Source organism: Passer domesticus, chromosome 3, assembly GCF_036417665.1.
Source record: "Passer domesticus isolate bPasDom1 chromosome 3, bPasDom1.hap1, whole genome shotgun sequence".
NCBI lineage: Eukaryota > Metazoa > Chordata > Aves > Passeriformes > Passeridae > Passer > Passer domesticus.
Genome location: NC_087476.1, coordinates 109,804,297 through 109,824,448, shown reverse-complemented (window position 1 = coordinate 109,824,448; position 20,152 = coordinate 109,804,297). Strand labels below are relative to the sequence as shown.

The 20,152-nt window shown below is 50.4% G+C and overlaps 1 protein-coding gene and 1 long non-coding RNA gene across 6 annotated transcripts in view; one reads left to right on the top strand and one right to left on the bottom strand.

Moving 5' to 3' along the window:
• The window catches only part of SLC8A1 (solute carrier family 8 member A1), a 104,188-nt gene extending 86,491 nt beyond the window's left edge, over positions 1-17,697 (bottom strand). For 2 of the 5 annotated variants that reach the window (XM_064415051.1, XM_064415047.1), the window contains exons 1-2: positions 17,305-17,697; positions 5,783-7,618 (exon numbers count right to left, since the gene is read on the bottom strand). In XM_064415051.1, the coding sequence (XP_064271121.1) occupies positions 5,783-7,611 (1,829 nt within the window). In that variant the 5' untranslated portion in view covers positions 7,612-7,618; positions 17,305-17,697. The remainder of the gene's footprint in view (positions 1-5,782; positions 7,619-17,304) is intronic. The other 3 variants (XM_064415049.1, XM_064415046.1, XM_064415048.1) reach the window with 3 other exon arrangements.
• LOC135297472 (uncharacterized) lies at positions 361-8,599 on the top strand. Its single transcript, XR_010359470.1, has 2 exons — positions 361-1,196; positions 1,292-8,599. It is a non-coding gene; the product is annotated as an uncharacterized LOC135297472 (long non-coding RNA).
• Positions 17,698-20,152: the final 2,455 nt, after the last annotated feature.

The window sequence follows — 20,152 nt, the reverse complement described above, 5'->3', positions numbered from 1 at the left end:
CCTCTGAGATAACTTTCTTGTGCCAACAAGCTTTGCTATGGCTGTTGTTTCAATTTCTTAAAACAAGATCCTACATTTTGTGAATCACTACAATGCATTTAATAGGTATCCTTTTCATAAAGGAGCACAGCGGATGTGTGCACAGGCCCTGATGAAGCTAATAACTACCTCTCAATGGCTTTCAGGGAGTTATTACATATTTAAGATCCAAGCTCCCTTAATCAACCACAGAGATGCAGCTGGCAGCAGTAAATTGCCAACAACAGTTCATTACAAATAAGGAAACATTGGTTTTTCAAGGACAAAAACTGTGTCAGCTCCTCAGCTAACTCTTGTCCTCACCCTTCTCCCCCCGCCACTCGCCCCCAGTGATGTGCTGGCACAACTTGCTTTGTCCAATAACACGACTTCACTGCCTAATCCCCTCCACAGGGGACATCATGCAATCAAGTTCCTGGATTTCCTGACTTATTTGGGCAAACAGCACAGTCTGCATCCCGTGCTCACCCTCCCTGAGAGCCATGGGCAGGACTTGTCCCACAGCACCATGATGAGTGCCACAGGAGCGCCCTCGGTGGCTTCACCCTGGGGAGCAAATGAAGGCATGGGACACTTGGAGACACAGCTGTGAGGTGGCACTTGGGAATGAGTTTTTCAGTACCTGCCATGTGCTGGGCACAGCACAAAGGGGAAGGTCTGTGGACACCATGTGGCCTTATTCCCTTTCTGTCTCCTAAGAGATGTGGTTGACCACGCAGCTGAGGCAGGAGCACAGCAGTTTAAGAGAGATGTCCATGCCTGGGAGATATTAAGGCCAATATTTTAAGAGTGTTCAGGAAAGACTAAACATTGTTTGAATGAAGAGGAGAAAAAGAAAAGACAGCTGACCCTGTTAGAGCTGTATCTTCCCCTATGAAGAGGCAACAACCAGCTTTTGGCCTTCAGGAGCCAAAGAAATGATACGTTTCAGGCCCACAGAACTTCTCCTCCTCAAAAGGGAAACAGGCCCCATCTATGCCCCAGCGTGGTGCAACACACCTGCTCAGACCCCTGCTGTGGGCCTTGGCCAGGGCCAGCTCCCATAAGAGGGATCTGTACTGGATGGGCCAGGAAAACTGGATGCTTCTGCCAAGGATCCAAGCTGGCCATATCTGTACTGCCTACAAATCCCACTGGGCCAGGCAAGACTTCCAGTGGTGAGGGGAGAGTACTCTGCAAACCCCATGCTGGGCCCTGGAAGCAGGCCAAACAAGAGTTTAATCTTTGTTTGGTCTCCTTACATATCTCACAGCGTGCTGCCAGACATTAACCCTGTGCAAGCTGGGGCTGTTGAGGCAGGGGATGCACATCGGCCCAGTGGAACAGAGCGGGACCACAAAGAGGAAGAGAAATGTACTCAAAAGTGAAACTTGAAAAAGGGAATGTTTCTTTGCTTCCCTTCCAGCCTGGTTTACAGCATTCTCTCTGCCACATCAGAAGACATCCTGCTCTTCAACTGCATCCTACTGCAAGGCTGCTCATGCTGGAGGCTTTACTTTTTTCCTCTGAAGCTGCAGGCCACAGATGAAAAACTGATATAGAGGGGTTCCAGGGCTGAATCAGGACATTATTTTTGCTGTTTCTTTAGAAATACCCAATCCAACCTATTTTTGGAGAAGAAAAGGGGCACTTAAAAAAGCAGTACCACTTGGTTGCCCTCCTGCCACCATCTCTATTTATTGATACTGACATTTTTTAAAGGGCTCTTGGGAGGGAGCATATGTGGTTTCCGAGGACACTTTCCCAAAAAAAAAAAAAATCAGAGCATGTAGCTGATGGTTTGTGTCTCTGTTAGTATTCAGCTCCTAAATTTAAGCTTCCAGAGAAATGCCAAAACTGACTTGGACAAGTAAAATTCAGTGGGAAAAGAGTGTCACTTCCTAAATCTGCAGGAGACATGTTTTATAAAAACAGCTGAACTGTATATTATGAACAGCAAGACCATTTGACATAAGATTTTCCAAGCATTTACAGGTGTGACTGCATAGGTGAACTATGAGTTTAATTGGTTGTCCATATGTACCATCTTCATCACTGACATTAATGCAGTAAAATCTTTTCTTTTGGGGTGTGTGTGCAGACATCTGGAGTGCAGATTGTAACAGCTCTCTAGTTGCAATGTTATCCCTAGAAGAACCGTGTTTTTTGAACATGAAAGAACACATTGTTTTCAAAGGGCTTTGCAGTCACATCTGGAAGAAGTGCTCCTCCTGATGCTTCAAGACAGAAAGGAGAAGAGCTGATGGGATATCAGCTGAGGGAAAGCTTGCTTCCTCCTCTAATATAGGAAGCTGGACTTCTTTTGAATTATTTAGCATTCAGTCAGCAGATAAAAATACACTGACTGGATGAACCAGTGACCTCTTCTATGATCACAATAGCTGTAGTAGCCGGGGGGGGCAGGAAGGGCCTACAACTGCACATCTTCTCCATATTCTCATGCAGAAAGCTTCAATCATTAATGGAGGTGCAAGACCAGGCTGGAGCCACCTTGTTGAGGCTGGGCTCAGAGAGAAGGCCCTCTTACACTTTAAATCACAGCACCTACACTGCTATCTCAGAGCCCCAGGTACCTGTGCAGCATCACTGAGACTGACCTTTCTGAGACCCCAGCCAGACACCTTTTCCCACGAAGCTTGGAGCAATGTGTCATGCAAACCCCATCTAAAAGCTGGCTCTTTCACCTGCTAACATGCATCCATTGAACACACAAGCTGTGCTCCAGGAACAAGGAGCAAAAAAGCACCACTCGAAGAGGCATTGCTGGGTTAAATGTTCCACAGGAGGACCAACATCTTCTCCACTACACATCTTTTTTTGGTAGCATCAGAATGAGATATTTGATTAAATGCACAGGAGCAGTATGGCTTCAGCAGTTAAACTGCTATTTTGTGTATTCTGGGAAGGGGGGGACATCAACAGATTGCAAAATGGGAAAGTCTCTCTGGACACAGCAAACAAACAACATGTTACGTAATTAGGCCTTTTGGGAACCAGGGGAAGGTCTCCAGAAGATCAGGGCCCTCCCAGCGCTTTCTAATTTTACTGGGACTTACCAGCAAGCCAGCCCTCTAATAATAGAGGCTTGTGCATACTTTTCTTTCATCTTCATGTCTCCCTGTACTGCCCTACCTTTGTTATTACTGCCCCAGAAAAACACATCTTACTCACTTTTATCAAGCTGATTCATTCAGACTTGAATGGCAGACCTGAAGAGGCACTAAAGACCTTTAGAAAGGGCAGCAAAGACATCTCTTGGCCATCAGAGCATGAAAAAAACTGGAATTTTAGAACTTTATTGAATCCAGTGTGCTAGGGAATTGCACCTGAACTGAAGTACAGCGCTGTCAAGCAACGACAGAGCGAAAAGTCTTTAGCTCCATAATCCACATATTGTGCTAGTATATCTTCTTTATTGGAGCAAATTCTTCCAAGGGAGCATGCCTGTAAGCAGCAGCTCAGCATCAGGAACACTCTGCCTCTGTGTTGTCCTAAACTTGTGTCAAAGGCAAAACATGGACCTGCAGGAAACCTGTCAGTCAGATTGTACCACCCAGCACCTGAACATGGACCGCAGCATCTGAGTTTTAGACTAATACCTACTGCCTTTCAGGCACACAGATAGATTGGAATATGTACCACTGGTTTCATTCTGTCAAGGTCCTCTCCCACCTGAATGGAGAGAGACCCTTGGTCAACCTCTTTCTCTTACACCCAGGCCCCAGGCTGTGGACACTTCTGAGGTACCATCACTCCCTGTGATTCCTGGGAGAGACAGTTTAAAGACAATAGAGATACAATGGCATCTGCACAGAAAAGGTTTCTAAGAAAGCTGCTTTCCCCTGTTTCTTGCTTGCTATGCACATTCTGGCAGCTGGTAAGAAGAGGAAGGAGGAGGGTTGCAGCCCTGGTGAGGGCACACCAGCACAGATCCCACAGGATGTGGTCAGCCCGCTTCCAGCACACCCCTTGGTTACTGGGCTGTTGGCAAAAGTCAGCAGTGAACAGCTCAGAGGAGGGAAGGCCACCGCAAGAGGTAAGCAGGCACAGCCAGGGAGGCACACCTTGCCTCATCACAGCCCCAGCACCAAGAGGCAGCACAGACACAGGTCTTGGATGAAGGACAGCACAGAGATCCTGGCCACAGTGGTGGATCCATGGGAAGGCACAGTCCAAGCCCCTCTGAGCACTGTTACAGAGGCTGTGGCCATACGTTTGGCCTGCCATGTAAACATGTCACATCCCATGGGAGCTGGGAACAAATGTCAAAGTCTAACTGCCACTAGCCCAGTTTTGATAGTGTTGAGTGACCTGGATAAAAAGAAAAGATCTTTTGGGAGATATCCTTACAGCCTAGTTCATTGCATCTCTGCAGACAATTCCCTGCATCTCCCAAAATGTTAAAAAAAAAATTCAAATAACTGCATTCCTCTCTACTACATTTATCATTCAGCAGTCAGAAGCTATGTGCTCTTGACCCTTGTTTGAGCAACATGTCTGCTGTAGCCTCCAGAGCTACAACATCATAGAGCTGTGAACTTTTTGCTCAGTTTTTCCTGGGAAGTCAAAATCCCAACTGGTATAAATACTGCCTGAGAACTATAAATCACCTTTTTCCCCCCTGCCATCTACTTCAAGAAGCTTTATGAAGAAGTTTCATTCTCCCTATGCAGATGCAGCAGATACAGGTGACAGAGAGAAGGACCTCTCTGGGCACTCACCATAGTTTGTCTCAGCTCCTGGGAGACCAGTAGCACAATAAATAACACCCAAACCAAAATTTCGCTCTCCCTTTACCCAGCAGTGCCCTTTACCAGTTACTTCTTTCAGTTCTAATGCAGTGTTTTTGTGCTACAGAACTTAGTCCCTGTGGCTGCAAACACAGAATTCACTGTAGGAAGAGACTCAGGCTGGAAAAACACAGCTCCCAGCCCTTACTCCTCCCAGAGCACCAGCTGGGCAAGGAAATGTCTTCATGACATACCCAAGGATAAATGTTTTCTGCCGTGATTTACTGAGCAAATTTATGTTCTCCACATAATGTAATAAGGCTACAGCACTAATAATTTCCGCAGCATCCAAATAGCAACACTCAGGACTAGCCTCCAACAGCTTTCAGCCTCCTTTTTTTTACTTGCAAGCAGCTGAATGTAACTGCAGTTACATCCTAACCATGAAGCTTCCCTGCTTAACAACACTTTTTCAACATGTGTATTGGACAGTGACCCAGACCTGCACCCTTTAGAACACGAAAAGGTGAAGCAACCTTCACCAAAGCCCTGAGCAGAGCATCAGCAGGACAGCTGTGACCCAGTACTGGATGATCTGAGCCTCAACAGGAAACAGGAAGCAGGTACCACAATTCACACACTCAGTTTAAGCCCTTTGCAGGACAGGCCCTCGTGCCTGGGTTTTGGTTTTGTTTCACAGCCACCTCGGTTTTGTTCTCTGCTCTGCTGCAGAGCTGAGGCTGTAGAGATCTGCTCAGCACATGGGTACAGCTCCCAGATCAGCTCCACCTCCTTGCTGCTGGAAGGCTGGAGTGCCCCTGACCAGGCATCACTCTCCAGTCTGCTGTAAAGGCAGGGACACAGTGTTTCAGGCTCCCCACAGCACCTAAGGCCATTCATGGCTTATTGCAATGCACTGGCACCCAAACACCTCCAGTGCAGCTCTGGGATCAAAGTGCATTTCATTTCAGGAGAAACAGAGACTGTAAGAAACAAATAAAACCTTGACTTACACTATCTCATCATTCTGGAACTCCAGTTCCCCACAGGTGTCTTCAAAGTCCTCTCCTCCACCTTTGGCCGTGCCTTCAATGGTTTTGTAGGGCACAATAACATTTCCTCGTGCTCCAGAGGTTCGCAACACTTTCACTTCCATGGTTCCTACGCTTTCACTGATGTGTGTTACTGGCTCCTCGAAGGTGAAGATGCCGGCGTGGTCATCGTCAAAAATGGTGACGGTGGCAGTAGATGGCGATCCCAAGCAGGCAAGTGTTGAGACACGGCTGGCCTCAAGAACGCCCTCATCTGAGGCCTCGGTGCTCACACGGACGTTGCTGAGATGGACCAGGAAGTTCTCATCCTCCTCAAATATGTCATCGTCGATTATGCCAACACGGATTTCCTTCTGGGTCTCTCCAGGCTTGAAGACCACCGTCCCTTCAGTGAATTCATAGTCAGAGCCGGCGTTGGCCGTGCCGTCCTCTGTCCGGAAGTCGACGTACACGGTGTTGGTCAGGTCTCCTCCCCGGCGGACGATGGTCAGGGCCACGGTGCCACAGTTCTCCAAGCACTGGTAGGTGCCCTGCTCGAAGTAGAGCTTGCTGACGGGATCGTTTTCGGTCACCTCGCTGTTGACCTCGTGCATGCTGACGGCTTTGCGGGCCTGGTCTGCAGCGTGTCTCTTCAGGATGTTGCCAGCGCCGGTCATGAGCCGAGTGGCCTGGATGCGGTAGAAGGCCCTGCTCTTCTGCTGCTGGCTCAGGACCTGGTAGTTGGCCAACTCTATGAGCTGCTCAATTTCCTTGTCTGGGTGCTTTTGTTTCAGCTCCTTCAGGATCCGAGCCATTTCCCTCCTGGCTTCCTCGTCATCCTGGTCTTTTTCGTCCACCTCCAACACCAGTGTCCCATCCAAAAAGTTCTCTACATGAGAATTAGCCACCTTCCCGTCCATCTCGATGTCAGCCTTGGAGGAGGGCCGGTCACCCTCATGCTCAATGATCATGCCTCTCTGCTTGCCAGCTCGGTATTTCTTGTAGACGTACTTGTAAAATAAAAGCCTCCTGTCAGCTATCCAGGCAAACACCACACAGATGGGGAAAAAGAAGAAGGTGAGCAAGCCTTCCCAAACTTCCACAATCCCAGGAGAAGACACAGATAAAATAATGTAAAGCCAAGTGTAGGCAAAGATGCTCCAGGCCGCTGTAACAAAAAACACTCGCAAGTGCTTGATCTTCCTTATCTCTCCATCTGGCACCACGTACACACAGATTGCAATGATGACAAACATGTTGAAGGCAGCACTCCCCACAATGGTGCTTGGCCCCAAGTCCCCCGCCGTGAAGCCATGGCCGCACACCTCGATAACAGACAGGAGGATCTCCGGAGCAGACGAGCCCAGGGCCATCAGCGTGAGGTTGGAAACAGTCTCGTTCCAGATCCTCACGGTGGTTTTGCTGGTCTCGCCGTTGGGCTTCTTGATGGTTATTTCCCGCTCTTGGGATGTAATGACTTCGATGGAGGACATGAAGCGGTCGGCGATGATGGACACTCCCAGGAACATGTACACCATTGCTACAAAATACACCGTTGCCCGAGCGATTTTGTCCCCAAACGAGGGGTCCTGGGGTTCCCATATTGGTAAAATCACCCCCTTTTTGCAGATGTAGGAGCCAGCGCACTCCTCGGTGTCGTTGGCGGGCAGTTCACTGGGGCTCTCCGCATGTGTGCCCTCTGCATGGAAGAGTAGCACCAGGACAAGGCTCAGGAGAGGGAAGCTCACTGGGAAGGCGTGTGAGTGAGTTACTCGCGACATGGCCACTTCCACCAGACGGGTCCCAAACATCCTCAACCTGAAGAGGCAAAAAGGAAAGATTAAGTGAGGCCAACCAGAGATAACAGATTTTCCCCTCCAAAGATACGGTCAAGTTATCCTGTTACTCAAGAAGATGCAGCTGATGAGCCCATTTTGTTATGATTAGTGATGTTTTCCATCCTCTAGCTCAGTCATCTGAAGCAGGATGGATTCAGATGGTACCAGTGAGCTAGCACCTACTCCCTTTAGCTACCATGATGTTTCTTTCTCTTTGTTGAAAACCTATTTGTTCAATTGCATTTTCTTGTTCCTCTAATCTAATTAAAGCCCATCATTCTGCTTCACAGCTGGCAGAAGTGTTTCCCATTTCAAAATTACAGTGCCCTCACTCACTCACTGGAATTCAGGGTAAGAGCAGGAGAGGACAGGGAAATCTACTATCCCCTCATCATGTTTAAAAAATATTTTTCTACTTCTAAATCATTGTAAGCTATGTATTCCACAGTCTTTTCTTGCTCACGGTCCTCCCAACATCTACTCCACATCGGAAATCTGCGCAAAGTGAGTTGGAGCCCTGGAAAAACCTTACTCTTAACAGTAACTTGGTCATAAGGTGCACCAGAAGGGCAGCCTGTAATTAATGATTTTGGAGCCATTCCTTCCACAGTGCATCACTTTGCACCTTCCCAAAACTGGAAAGAGCCGCATATGCATCGAAGCCTGGCTCTCTTGGCATGCTCCTAGAGGAAACGTGTCCCTGCGCTCTTTTCCCACTAGGTCAGCTTTGACGGCTTCCCCTTCAAGGGCCTTTCTCACTCCATTTACAACATCAGTCATCAGGCATGACAGCCGTTCTTGCCCTTGTCCTGCCTCAGGATTTTCCAGCAATGTAGAGGAGCTGTTAAAGAGGTTTGCAGTTAGTTAACAGTGCATAAACCGACAGAACAGATGCCTTTAAGTACAAAGAGATGCTTAGTGAAAAAAAAAAACCAAAAAACCCTGAGCATGCTCAGTGTCATATTCTCAAATTTACTAGCCAATAAAAGCTAGATCCCTAGTTATTAAAGCTGTATTTTCTCCTCAAGGAGAGCCTTTGCTATACCACGCTTCTCTAATCCAAGTTAATTTAATCAGATGGTACTTAAAAATGTTTCTATGAAGAGAGGAAAATGAGCACGTCAATACCTCGACTTCACTGGGAAATACAAAAAACTGAGCTGATTTCCCTCAGAAAAACCCCACATCCCTGAAAGAAAAAGCCAACAAAGCTCTGCCATGAAAGGTTTTAACTCCTAGTTAGGGCAGGGGCAGATCATGCAGGGACAGAGCTGTGTGCAAGGGAATAGCTGGCTGGAGGAATCAATGGGTGCCATCCCACATCCATATTATGGGATCTGTTCCACAAAGAGACACTGTAATGGTGGATCAAAGCCCTCTCCTCCATTTGCTTTTATTTATGGATCCTGTAGCACTGTTATTGGTCTGGGAGGGTAATACTGAGAATTTATTGAGACGGTTTCATACAAATGGCATTTTCTCACCAGGAACTGTTGGTCTGCTTCCAACCCCCCACTCCCTGGTACTGCAATTAAGAAAATAAAGAGATACATAGTGGAGGATGTGAGCAAATCAGAGAGCTGGGTGATAAGAACAGATGAACTGAACAGGAAAAAGCAAGTCTCTTGTAGGAAGACAGATTTTAAAGAAAGTTGTTTGCACTGGGAATCCTGCTAATGTTACAAAAAAGCTCTTACTACCAGACTCATTGCCCCCCTCATTGTAGTGCCTGGGTACCTTCTGCTTCCCCAAATGTGAGCTGTAGCCACCGCTTACAAGCCCAGAGTGAAAAAAATACAAGCATGATGTTTGCAAAGAGGAGCACCTTGTTGCACACCCTTCAGTGGATGGCTGAGCTGAAACAGATGTGCATTCATGGTCACTGAAATATAGCTGAAGCATGAATTAGTCACCCAACATCTGTACTCCTGTGTTTCACACTGCTCCAAACCAAGTCACTGAGACATTTGATAAAGGGGCTGTCAGAACACAGGCTGACTTGGTACCTACTCTGTTAATCCCAGATAGCTCCTAAGTGTAGTTTTGTTTCCTTTTTAAATATGCAGGCTTAAAAAAATTCATGGTGGGCATAAAATATTACTCAGTTGCATGGTTCTTCACCCTCTCCTTCTAAAGGGTAGCAGTTTCTTTAGAAAACTCAAGAACATTCACCTGTCCTTGTTTAGTTAATTTTTCTCCCTGTGGCAAGTCATATCCCTGCACATGTACAATTATTTAGAGCAATCAGGCATTGTGAAATCCCCTTGGCAAGAAGAGAAAACAGATGGTTCTAGAAAAAATATTATGCTTTGGGTCACTGATTTAGGTCATGAAGAATAGGAGAGTCCCATCACACTTTGGACCAACTCTCCAGCCTTAAAAGGATTTGGATACTGGAAGTCTCATTCAGAAAAAAAAAAGACAGCCACAAAATCAAATTAATAAATAATTTGAACTTTATTTACCATGTGTTTCCCCTTTCAAACATTCTAATATAAGTTGGGTTTTGCTTTGGTTTGTTTATTTTGTTTGTTTGTTTGTTTGAAATCAAGTCCCATACTACTTTAAACAGGAGGAAAAAAGGCCTAGAGGCTTGCATCTGAGCAATCCATATTTCTGGCATTCCCAACCAGCACTCCATGTACAAATAACATCTTTCCCTCAGATGTCAGGAGGTAAGAAATGTGGAGCTTTTCTGGAGAGGGATAAGAAATGGCTGGAGCTTTGGAAGAGACATCCACCAGCCATGCCAATGTGCATCCTTTGGGCAGCAGCAGCGTCCCCCAACTCTGCTGTACTTCCTCCAGCATTTTGTGGTGTGGTCACCAAGCAAGGTTCACACATCATGACCAGCTTTCCTACTTAAACCAATTCACAGTTATGCTCAGGAACTATGAAGGGCTAGAAAATGCTTGGCCACAACATGCTAGTTACATACAAGTAGCCAGAGCCTGACACTCAAAATATCTCTGAGAAGCACCTGCTATTAAATCATCAGCATTTCTTTATTTGTACAATCCAAAATAAACAGCTTGGTCCCCAGAGACCCTCTTGCTCTGCATTTGCCTACAGTCTCAGCTCACAGTCAGCACACTGTGGCATAGTGTAGGAATATTCCCAGAGAAATAATTTCCAACATGCTGGAAGGAGAAGCAAGGCTACCTGAAGAGCAGCCCTCCCTCCAAACTGAACTTTTCATTAAGGTCTCAATTGCATTTCCCATCCTGGCCATCAGCAATAGAAGCGTGTGCAGCAGCTGATGCAGTGTCGGGCTGGCTGCCCTGGCAAGCCCTGCCTGCCCCAGTGCTCGTGGCCTTGGTGTCACTGCCCCAGTGCCTCTGGGGACAGAGGGATCAGGGCAGCACAGGCAGGGGCACAGGCTGCTCTCAGGCTCGGTGCTGGCCACGTGTGGTGAAAAATCCCAGCAGTGCCCTGCCCACAAGCACCACCTGATGCCCAGGGACACCACCCTGAGCCCTTTCTACCACTGCAGGAGGGGAACTGTCCTGGTGCTGCTGGAGAGCTCCAGGGAGAGCTAAAACTAACCAGGAGAGACAGAGCCCAACCTGGGTTCTCCTGAGCCCCTTTCCCTTTCCAGGCAAGCTCCACAGAGGTGCCAGGAGGTGTTTCTGCTCACTCAGGGAGGAAAGCCTGTGAGAGGCTCCATAACAAGCTCAGTTTAGGTGGAGCTCTGGACAAAGGTTGTCGATCCAGCCTTTCTTCCACCCCTTGGTGCTGTGAAACACCAGGAGGGCAGTTGCTGCCCACAGCAGGGCTGGGAGGGTTGTAGAGATATTTGCCTCCTTGCTGGACATGGGAGCTCTAGGTTTTACAGATTGGTAGGAGAGAGCTCCTGCTGCCAGCTCATGCTCCTGCCCCCCAGCTGAGGAGCTGCCAGATGGGGAGGAAACAGCCTTTTAGACTCTGCTCTGATCTTTCCCTGGCAGCATCGATCCTTCAGGCTGGCTGGTTGCTGCATGCAAAGCGAGCCTGAAAGCTGCTCTGCATTTAAACAAAGCACAGCTTTTTCTTTGCAGCAGCCTCCCAAAAGTCCCATCTCCATCAGGGCACTTCAGCTTTGAAATATCCACTGTAAGACCCTCCCTGTTATTTTCCAAAAGCTTTGTAGCACACACGGATCTATGACCATTTGCAACACACTAGAAGCACCATTATTTTTAAGAGCACTAAAAAACCACTGCTGGTCCAGACACTTTAATTACAGAAGGACTGGGTAAGGAAGGAAACGGCCTGGGCTCAGGAGGAATGAGTGGCCACACAAAGAAAGACTGAGAGGCTTTCCACATGGAAATTTTTTCCCAGCATCCCACAGAAAATGTGTACAGAGCAGCTGTCACACAGCAGTGTTCACACCATTACAGCCACCGCCGGTGCTACCCAGCAGTGCCCACCCCGCTGCGACACCATAATCTTCATCATGAACATCATTCCTGCCAATTTACTGCCAGCTTGGATGGGAGGTGTCCCCACAGCTGTGTCACCACCGTGCAGGAGGCTGGAGCAGCACCCTCTCCCTACAGGGTGCCTGGCTCCTTGCTGGGGACCAGTTAAAGTTTGCTCTTCACATGAGTGTGGCTGCTTCTCAGCTCGATGTGGGAGCACAACCAGCAGCGCATTGCAACACCACGGGGATTCCCAAAGAGTCTTTTCCCATCCTAGAGTTAGAGCTAGACAAGAGAGAACCTTTTCCTAGCAAGAGTGCACTAGGGAGAGACAGAGAAGGCAGCTCAAGCCATGCTTTTCTGGTGTCACAGGCTGGAGAAAGACAGTGTCCCTTGAACCAGAGGGGCCAAAAACTGACGAAGAAGCAGCTGGTGATCACAGCAAGGAACAGCCAGCCTGCATCATAGAGAAACAGAGGCTCAAAGCAACTCAGCTGCTCCCCACCCTGTCCCAGGAAAAAAGACAGTAAGCCCCAAAAAGACAGACTCTCTCCTACCCCAAAGTCAAACCTGAAGTCCCCAAGTTACAGCACCTGTCCCGTAGTTTCTCTTGCAGGAGAAGAAGAATCTACTGCAATCCTCCTGGGAAGAAGCGCTGCTTGCCTTGCCTCCATGCATGGCACTTACAGCCGTGGCCCCATCTCTGGAGGAATAGTGAACTTCTCCTCTGCTGCTGACCCTGCCTGGCTGTGCTCATGCCTGTACACCTGTGCCCCACTGAAACCAGCAGCCTGCTCTCCAGCAGACAGCTTGGGCAAAGCCTGGTCTGGGAAAAGATATGGCTGTAGGGAAAAAAAAAATCCAAACAAGCCATCTGGTCTCTGACCATCGCAGGTCCAGCTTCTTGCAGCCAAGGGACACAAAACAGATGCCAGCAGCCCTGCAAGGAGGCACAGGGTGCTTGGAGATGTGTCTGGGCAGACACAGGCTCCGCTGGCTTCGCTTCTGATCTTGGTGCTGACCCCGTGGCGCAGCTCTGGTAAAACAGAGCTCCGGACAGCTGTGAGATTGACCTGTCAGGGCAGGAAAAAGACCCTTCTGCTGCACTGGCTGTACATCCAAACCGTGCAGGAGAGCTGCTAAGTCCAAAGACTGTGTTGCCACTCAGGGCTGCATAGCGTGACGGCACTTTAAACACTGCTTGGAAAACCCTTGGCTCGCTTCCCTGCTCTGGCTCTGCCTGGCTCCTGCTCCCTTGCACCCAGCTCTGCCACTCCAAAACAGGCACAGCCTGTTGGCATCCCCTACCCATGACCCTCTAGATCTCCACATCAGGAAAATGATTTCCAGGCCATCAGCATTCTGATTGCATCAGTACAAAAAAACATCAAAACCTTTCCAAATATAGTCAGAGGCACAAGCCCTCCATGAAGCCGATCAAGTAAAACACATATCAGGCCACCCTGGTTTCTGTAATGGACATTAAAAAGTAAGAATAATTATCAGTCTGCAACTCATTTTTCCAAGTATCCTATCTCTCAATGAAACATCCAATCTCCTTCCACAATTTCCCCAGCAACTCTCCAAAATAAACGGACAAATAGAGAAAATAAAACATCCCTGATACAAAATTTCAACCGCATTGGATGAATTTGGGGGCAGCTTGCAGAAAGTGAGCTTGGAATCATTTGCCAGGGAGATTACAGTCTTGCTTTTCACACATGGAGACCAAGTGTCAAGTTGTCCCTTTCTCCCATGACTCAAGATCTCAGCAAGGAATATGCCAGGAAATAAGAAACATGGGGGAAATGCCACATTTCTCTGGGACTGGGGTTTCTTTTGTTTGTTTGTTTGTCTGCTTCTCAAACAACTGTCTTCCTACTTGCTGTTGTCTTCCGACCATTTCTTTACCCTTTCCACCTGCCTTTGGTCTCCTCTTTATCAAGCAGCATCAGGCTCTTTCCTGTGATTCCTGTTGGGTTGCTGATGCCTTCCTCTGTGCCTGTGCATCTCCCTTGCTGATTTAAGCTCAGTCTGCCTGCTCTCCACGAGCTGGCCCTGCCTGGCTGGCAGACTCCCTGTGTGATCTCGGGGCAGCCCAGCCTCTCCCTGTGCTCCATGTCCCTGTGTAAAATGGGTAGAGCATCTCCTGTGAGTGCTGGGAGAATAAAACACTGCTAATAAGCCTGAGGCTCTTGGGAAGCCTGGGGAGGAAGTATCTGCCCAGAGGTGGCCCAAAGGGGCCAGAAGGGAGGAATTAACAGGCCTATTGCTTTCCCCTGTGCCTGTGTCCTCTCTTCCCCTCTGGGACTGTTTTTGCACTGGGTTTGTAGCTGTGTGTGGGTCTTCTGTGCAGCAGGATGCTCCCCTGGGCCCTGCAGGAACAGAAAGCTTCAAGGGAGAGGAGATGAATCTCCATCCCCAGCTCCCTGCGACCATCCAGGGATAAAGAGGTGGAGATGTCCACGGGATGGATGTGGGGGAAGATGGATGGAAATGCAGGTTGTTGACCTGAACAACTCAGGCATGGTACTAGGCAAGAACTGGGCAAGTTGGGCTGGGCTGGGGGCTCACCCTGGCATGCTCCATCCATCTGTGTGACTGCTCCTGGCTGGGGAAGGGTGGTAGCACCTCCCAGCAGAGCCACGTCCAGAGACACAGCTCGGGCACAGCTGACTCTAGAGGGAGCTGGATGCTAGTGCCGAGCCAGCTTTTAGACCCCCAGACCTCAGGCAAGGGATTCTAAGCCCAGGTGTGTGCCAGGCCTTCATTATCAATCTCACACCCAAGGTTAGCCACCCCTTCCTTCTCCTCAGACTCCCCCTCCTTCTCGGTCTCCTCAGGAGCTCTTTGCAGCACCAAATCTCACTTCTATTTGTAGCCAGGTTTCCTTAGGAAGCCAGGCACATGAAATCACAGTTTCCATGTCTGTCTGTCTGTTCACATCGCTCCCCCCTCTTTCCAGTTTCAGTTGAAATCATCAGAGGGATAGAGATAACAGCAAAAGCCAAGTTCCTCCAAGGTTCCTGAAAGCAGCTGGAGAGATACCACTCACACCCTTGGCAAGGGAAAGCTCAGTCAGGGAGCTCAGCCCACAGTGGATGCGAGAGTATCCAGAGCACAGCAGCCTGCAGCAGCCCCAGGTGCAGCCAGGATTTGCACAGCTGTGTGCACCGATGTCCAGGAGCTGGGAGCACGTGCAGATCCCAGCACTCTGAGCTTGGACAGAGCTCCAGGTTGTTTCCCGTGCCAGTCACAAGGACAGCCATTGTCACTTGTGTTGTCTATGACCAATCTGTTGGTTGATCTTCCAGTGATGTTGTATCTTGCAGGGCACTGGGCTTTATTACAGGATCTAAGTTTCATTAGGATGCTGGAGAAAAGGGGCTTTTTTTTTTTCCCCAGGGAGCAATCAAGACTGTATCCCCTCAAAGCCACAGCAAAACCCCAAATTCTGTCCCAGATGCAACGCCAGAAAAAATCACAACCCTGAATGCCCTGAGAGTATCAGGACTCTACAAAAGGGAGAGAAGTGGCTGTGCCTATACAGCATCCTTTAAGGTGCTGTAGAGACTCCCAAGAGCAAGGACATAAACCAAAGTTTGTGCCATGTCATGTGCAGCAGTGCCAGGAGAGAAGACAAGGCACAGCCTGGGCAGGTACAGGACAGTGAACATTTCAATTTCAGGAGCCATTCACAGCCAATAGATTACAAAAGCCTTAGAGAAAGTGAGGGAAGAAGAAGCAAGAGAACTTTCATCAGGTTAGAACTGTGCTGCTGCTGACACTCAGGGGTGCTGGACACAGAGAGCACGCCAACCTCCTCAGGAATCTTGAATGCAAAGCCTGGTGGAGAAGAAGATTTGACCAACGTGGCTCCTCAGCACTGACTTAGGAATTGTCCATGTCAACAGAGCTGGTGGGGGCGTAAGAGGAGTCAGACAGCTTTCCTAGGAGTTGGTGGTGGGGGTTCATGGCTTGGCTGGCAAGTGATGGTCCTGGAAATGTTACATTATTTCCCTATTTGGCCTTCAATGTCTGTGCTGGACAAGGGGCAAAGCTTCTATTGAAGAACAAATCAGAAGGAAAGGGGGAGAAAGGAACAGCTAATAGACACTCCCGAAGGATCACAAATGCCTTTCTTTGATGATAGCCACGTCCCTGACCAAAGCCATATGTCCCAGCTCTTTTTTTCCTGGATGCCACCATCACATCAATATGCAAGTGTCCCAGCTTCCCTTTTTTACACAAAAGCACACCCCTTCTCTTTGCGATGGTGACAAACAGCACGTGAATTCCCAGGCAGGTGCCAGGGGAGCACACCGAGAACCCCAGCCTCTCTCAGCCTTCATTTCAATCGCCTGACTTGCGAATTCGCAACATCTGGGACTGGAGGAATGAACAGGTTCCTGCAAAGCGCAAGCGAAAAGGAGCCCTGAAAGCACACGCTCGCACCCTCACACCCGTGACCTTGTGATTTTACTACAGCTTTCATTTTCAGACTCCAGTCCTCCCTAGTGCTTGCTGCATTTCGGCAACATTTTGGCAGTTTGCTCTCGCCTCGGAGACAGAGCAGAGCGTGGAGTTGTTTTGCATGGCTCGGCGGGGAGGGAAGCAACAAGGCTGTGAATAAAGAATTAAACTCAAGATGACGGAAGAGCCCCAGCCATGCTTCCACCTAGACAAAGCCTACGTGATGAGCGCTGCTTAATGCCAGCCCTTAATAACGCACGCTGCTCGAGACAAAAATGGGAATTTCGGCGTGGCTGCAGGTGCCTCCGACCACTCACCTCGGGAAGCGTTTCGCGGCAGGGGAAGCAGCCCTGCCTGGAGGCACGCACAGCCCCGCCAGGCGGAGGCACCGCACCCCGCCGCGCACGGGGGGATGCGCCCCGAACCCCCCGGCAAGGAGATGTGCCTCAGCCCCCTGCCCGACCCCACCTGCCCGGCAATGCCCGCCTCTCGGGCTAGCGGGGGAGCGACCCCCGCCGCAGCCGCGCCCCCCGTCGCGACATGTCGCGATTGGCCGCCGGGGGAGGGCGGCGAGCCCCCTCGCCCGCCCAGAGGTGCGGCGGCTGGGCTGTAGGAAGCGCTCCGGGCGTGTGCCGCCAGTGCGAGCATCCTACCGCCGCCCGGCCATCGGCTCCCGCCCGGCTCCGGGAGCCCCGTGCCGCCCCCCCGGCAGCCTCCCCCGGCGCTCGGACGGCGGTGCGGGAAGCAGCGAGAGGCTGGGCAGGCTCGGGGCGGGTCGTGGCGGTCCTACCTGGCGGGCTGCAGGAGCGGGCGTCGCCGGGGCCGGCTCAGCAGCGGCGGGGCATCGCGGCGGGGCGGGCGGCGGAGCGCCGGTGCGCGGCTGCGGCGGCGGCGGCGGGAGGGAGAGAGAGAGAGAGGGAGGGAGGGAGGGAGGGAGGGAGGGAGAAGGGAGGGAGGGAGGAAGGAAGGGAGGGATGGAGGGATGGATGGAGGGAGCGCGCGCGCACACACACACACACGGGCGCGCCCCGGGGATGCGCTCAGCCGGCCCGCCCCGCAGGCAGCCTGCCCTCCCTCCGCATCCCTCCGCCGCGGTGGGATGAGAGAGCCGCCGTCCCTCCTCCCGGGGAGCAGCTCCAGCCCTCCTCCTCGTCCTCCCGCCGCTGGAAATATTTCCCGAATTCCTCCTCGGATCGAGGGACTTTGAAAGGCAGGGCTGGTTGCGGACCCACCCCCAGCAGCCCTGCCCTCCCTGCTTGGGGCAGTCCCCAGTCCTGCCCTGCCTGCCCCTAGCCCTGCCCGTCCTGCCCGGGACAGTCCCTATGCATGCCCTGCCTGTCTCCAGCACAGCCCACCCCACCCTGGTCGGTCAGCTCCTGCCCACATCTCCCCGGCCGACCTGCAGCCTGCCAGGGCGATCCTGAACCCATTTGCACCCTTCAGGAGGGAGAGAGCCCTGGGGAAGGTGGAGAGAAGGGAAACGTGTGTGTGTCCCTGTCCGTGTGTGTGTGTGTGTGTGTGTGTGTGTGTACAAGGAGTGCCTTGCTGTCTGTCCCCCTGCTCCACAGTGTTGCCCATGGCAGCTGAAGGGAGGCAGGAGGTCAGGAGCATCCCAGGGGGCCCTGGGTTGATGTTCACCCCCCTCTCACATCCTCAGAGAATGTGGCCAGGGTCAGCAGGGGACATAGGGCGTCAGGCAAGGAGCATATGGATCAGCTGGGACCCTTCTGGGAGCTGGTCTCACATCTGGCAGCTGGGTCAGCCCCTGAACCCACAGTCTCCTGTCCCCACTGGAGGGTCCTCGTGCTCCCTGCAGGACGGCACAGCCTGGCACAGGACTTGCTGCACCTCAGGCTGACCAAAGTGTCCTTCCTGTGGGCAATTCCCCTTTCACCATGCCTGAATGACTCCTCCACCCTTCACTGGCTCCAGCAAGGAGCAGATGAACCCGTTGTCCCACCCTCCAGGCAAAACTCTGTGACTTTGGGAACTTAAAATAGGACCAGAGCTAATAACTCACACACTGGTGTGCGAGTACCCAGCGACCTTGATGAACCCTCTGTGCCCAGATCCTCAGGTGCAACAAGAACTGTGGGGAAGCAGAAACACTGTTTTAGCTCCTGCACCGTCTTACACCGTGTCACCTCTGCCTGGAATTTTGGTCACCACTGGCAAGACAGCAACCCAGAATTTTACCTGTGAATTTAATTTGTGCTTTTCTTGCTTGCTTTCAAAAAAAAAAAAGTTTGGAAGATTTTTGCGCCACCGTGTCTTTCAGCAGAGTTGGAAAACTAAATTTCTCTGTTCAACATGAGGGGTTAGACATGGACACTGTCACAAAACTCCTTTGTGGAACACTTTGTGATGAGCTGACCAACCAACAAACCAGCTACTTATAATTAGTGTTGCAGCAGTTATGGGTGTTATTTCATTTTGGTATCATTTTAAGAGCTTATTGCCTATATATGGAATGAAAGGCATTTCCATATAAGAATTTGGCTTAGAAAAAAACAGGATTTTGTGTCCAATAGCTAACTCAGATTTTCTGCCTCACCTCTTTTGATTTAAAACTCTTTAGAGGAGGGATAAGTTTGCATCTGGCCATGTGTGCTGCTTTGATGGTACTCAATTCTCCCAGCAGGGCCATTGATATAAAATGAGCACAGCTAAATGTGTACAGCATGCCCAGTGCTGTGCTGGGCTCAGGAGCTGAGCAGAGCAGTGGATGTGTGTCAGAGGCATTTGGTTTGGCAGTGGCTGCAGGATGCAAGGCACTGCACAAGCTGGCATGGCAAAAGGAGAAATGGTGTGAGCAGGAGAAATTGGCATGGTCACAGCAAACACAATCCCTGCTGGTGCTTTTCACCCTGCACACCAAAATCCAATCACTGCACCAGTAAGCAGTGGAACTCAAATTTTAGTCATGGAGTTCTCCCTAAAACTCCCTAATTCCCTCAGTAATGTTGCTGACCTACTTCCCAGCTCTTTCAGTGAATGCAGTACCCAGCTCCTCTGGATCACCAAGACTGTGCTGATGGGCATCCACTGGTGAGCTGCCCTCTGAAGAGCCAGGCACACCCATGGCTCCTGCAAACTCACCTCTCTCTGCAGCTTGCAGTGGTGTTCCTGTCTCCCAGTGCCTCCTGCTGAGACCCTCAGAGAGGCTGCTTCAGCTGCGGGATTTGTGTGACATTCCAGGGGAGCTGAAGAAAAGAAAGACTTTGTCAGTGTTTGTGGTGATGCTCATTAGTGCATGAACCCTTTGTACCCACCCAGCCCTAATGGCACTGGGACAGAAAAGTGCAGCAGCACTAACCCATCTGGACATGAGAGCAGCTTTGTTCTGGCTGCTTCAAAACTGACTGATTAGGAAGAATTTGAGGCTGGGAAGCTTGGAGAAGATGTGCCCCATTCCCTGGTTCCTCACACACCCCTTTCCAGGCACATTTAGACCTTGATTTCTTACAGTCTCCAAGGGAAAGGCGGAGATGGGCTCTGAAGGAAAGGGTGGACGTCAGGGAGTGGGAGAGACAGTGAGTCCAGTTGCTGAGAGAAGATGCTGTGTTCCAGGACTGCTCCCCACTGCAGTGGCCATGGCTCCCCCTGCTTTTTCTCAGCCAAGCTAGCTGAAGTGGGGG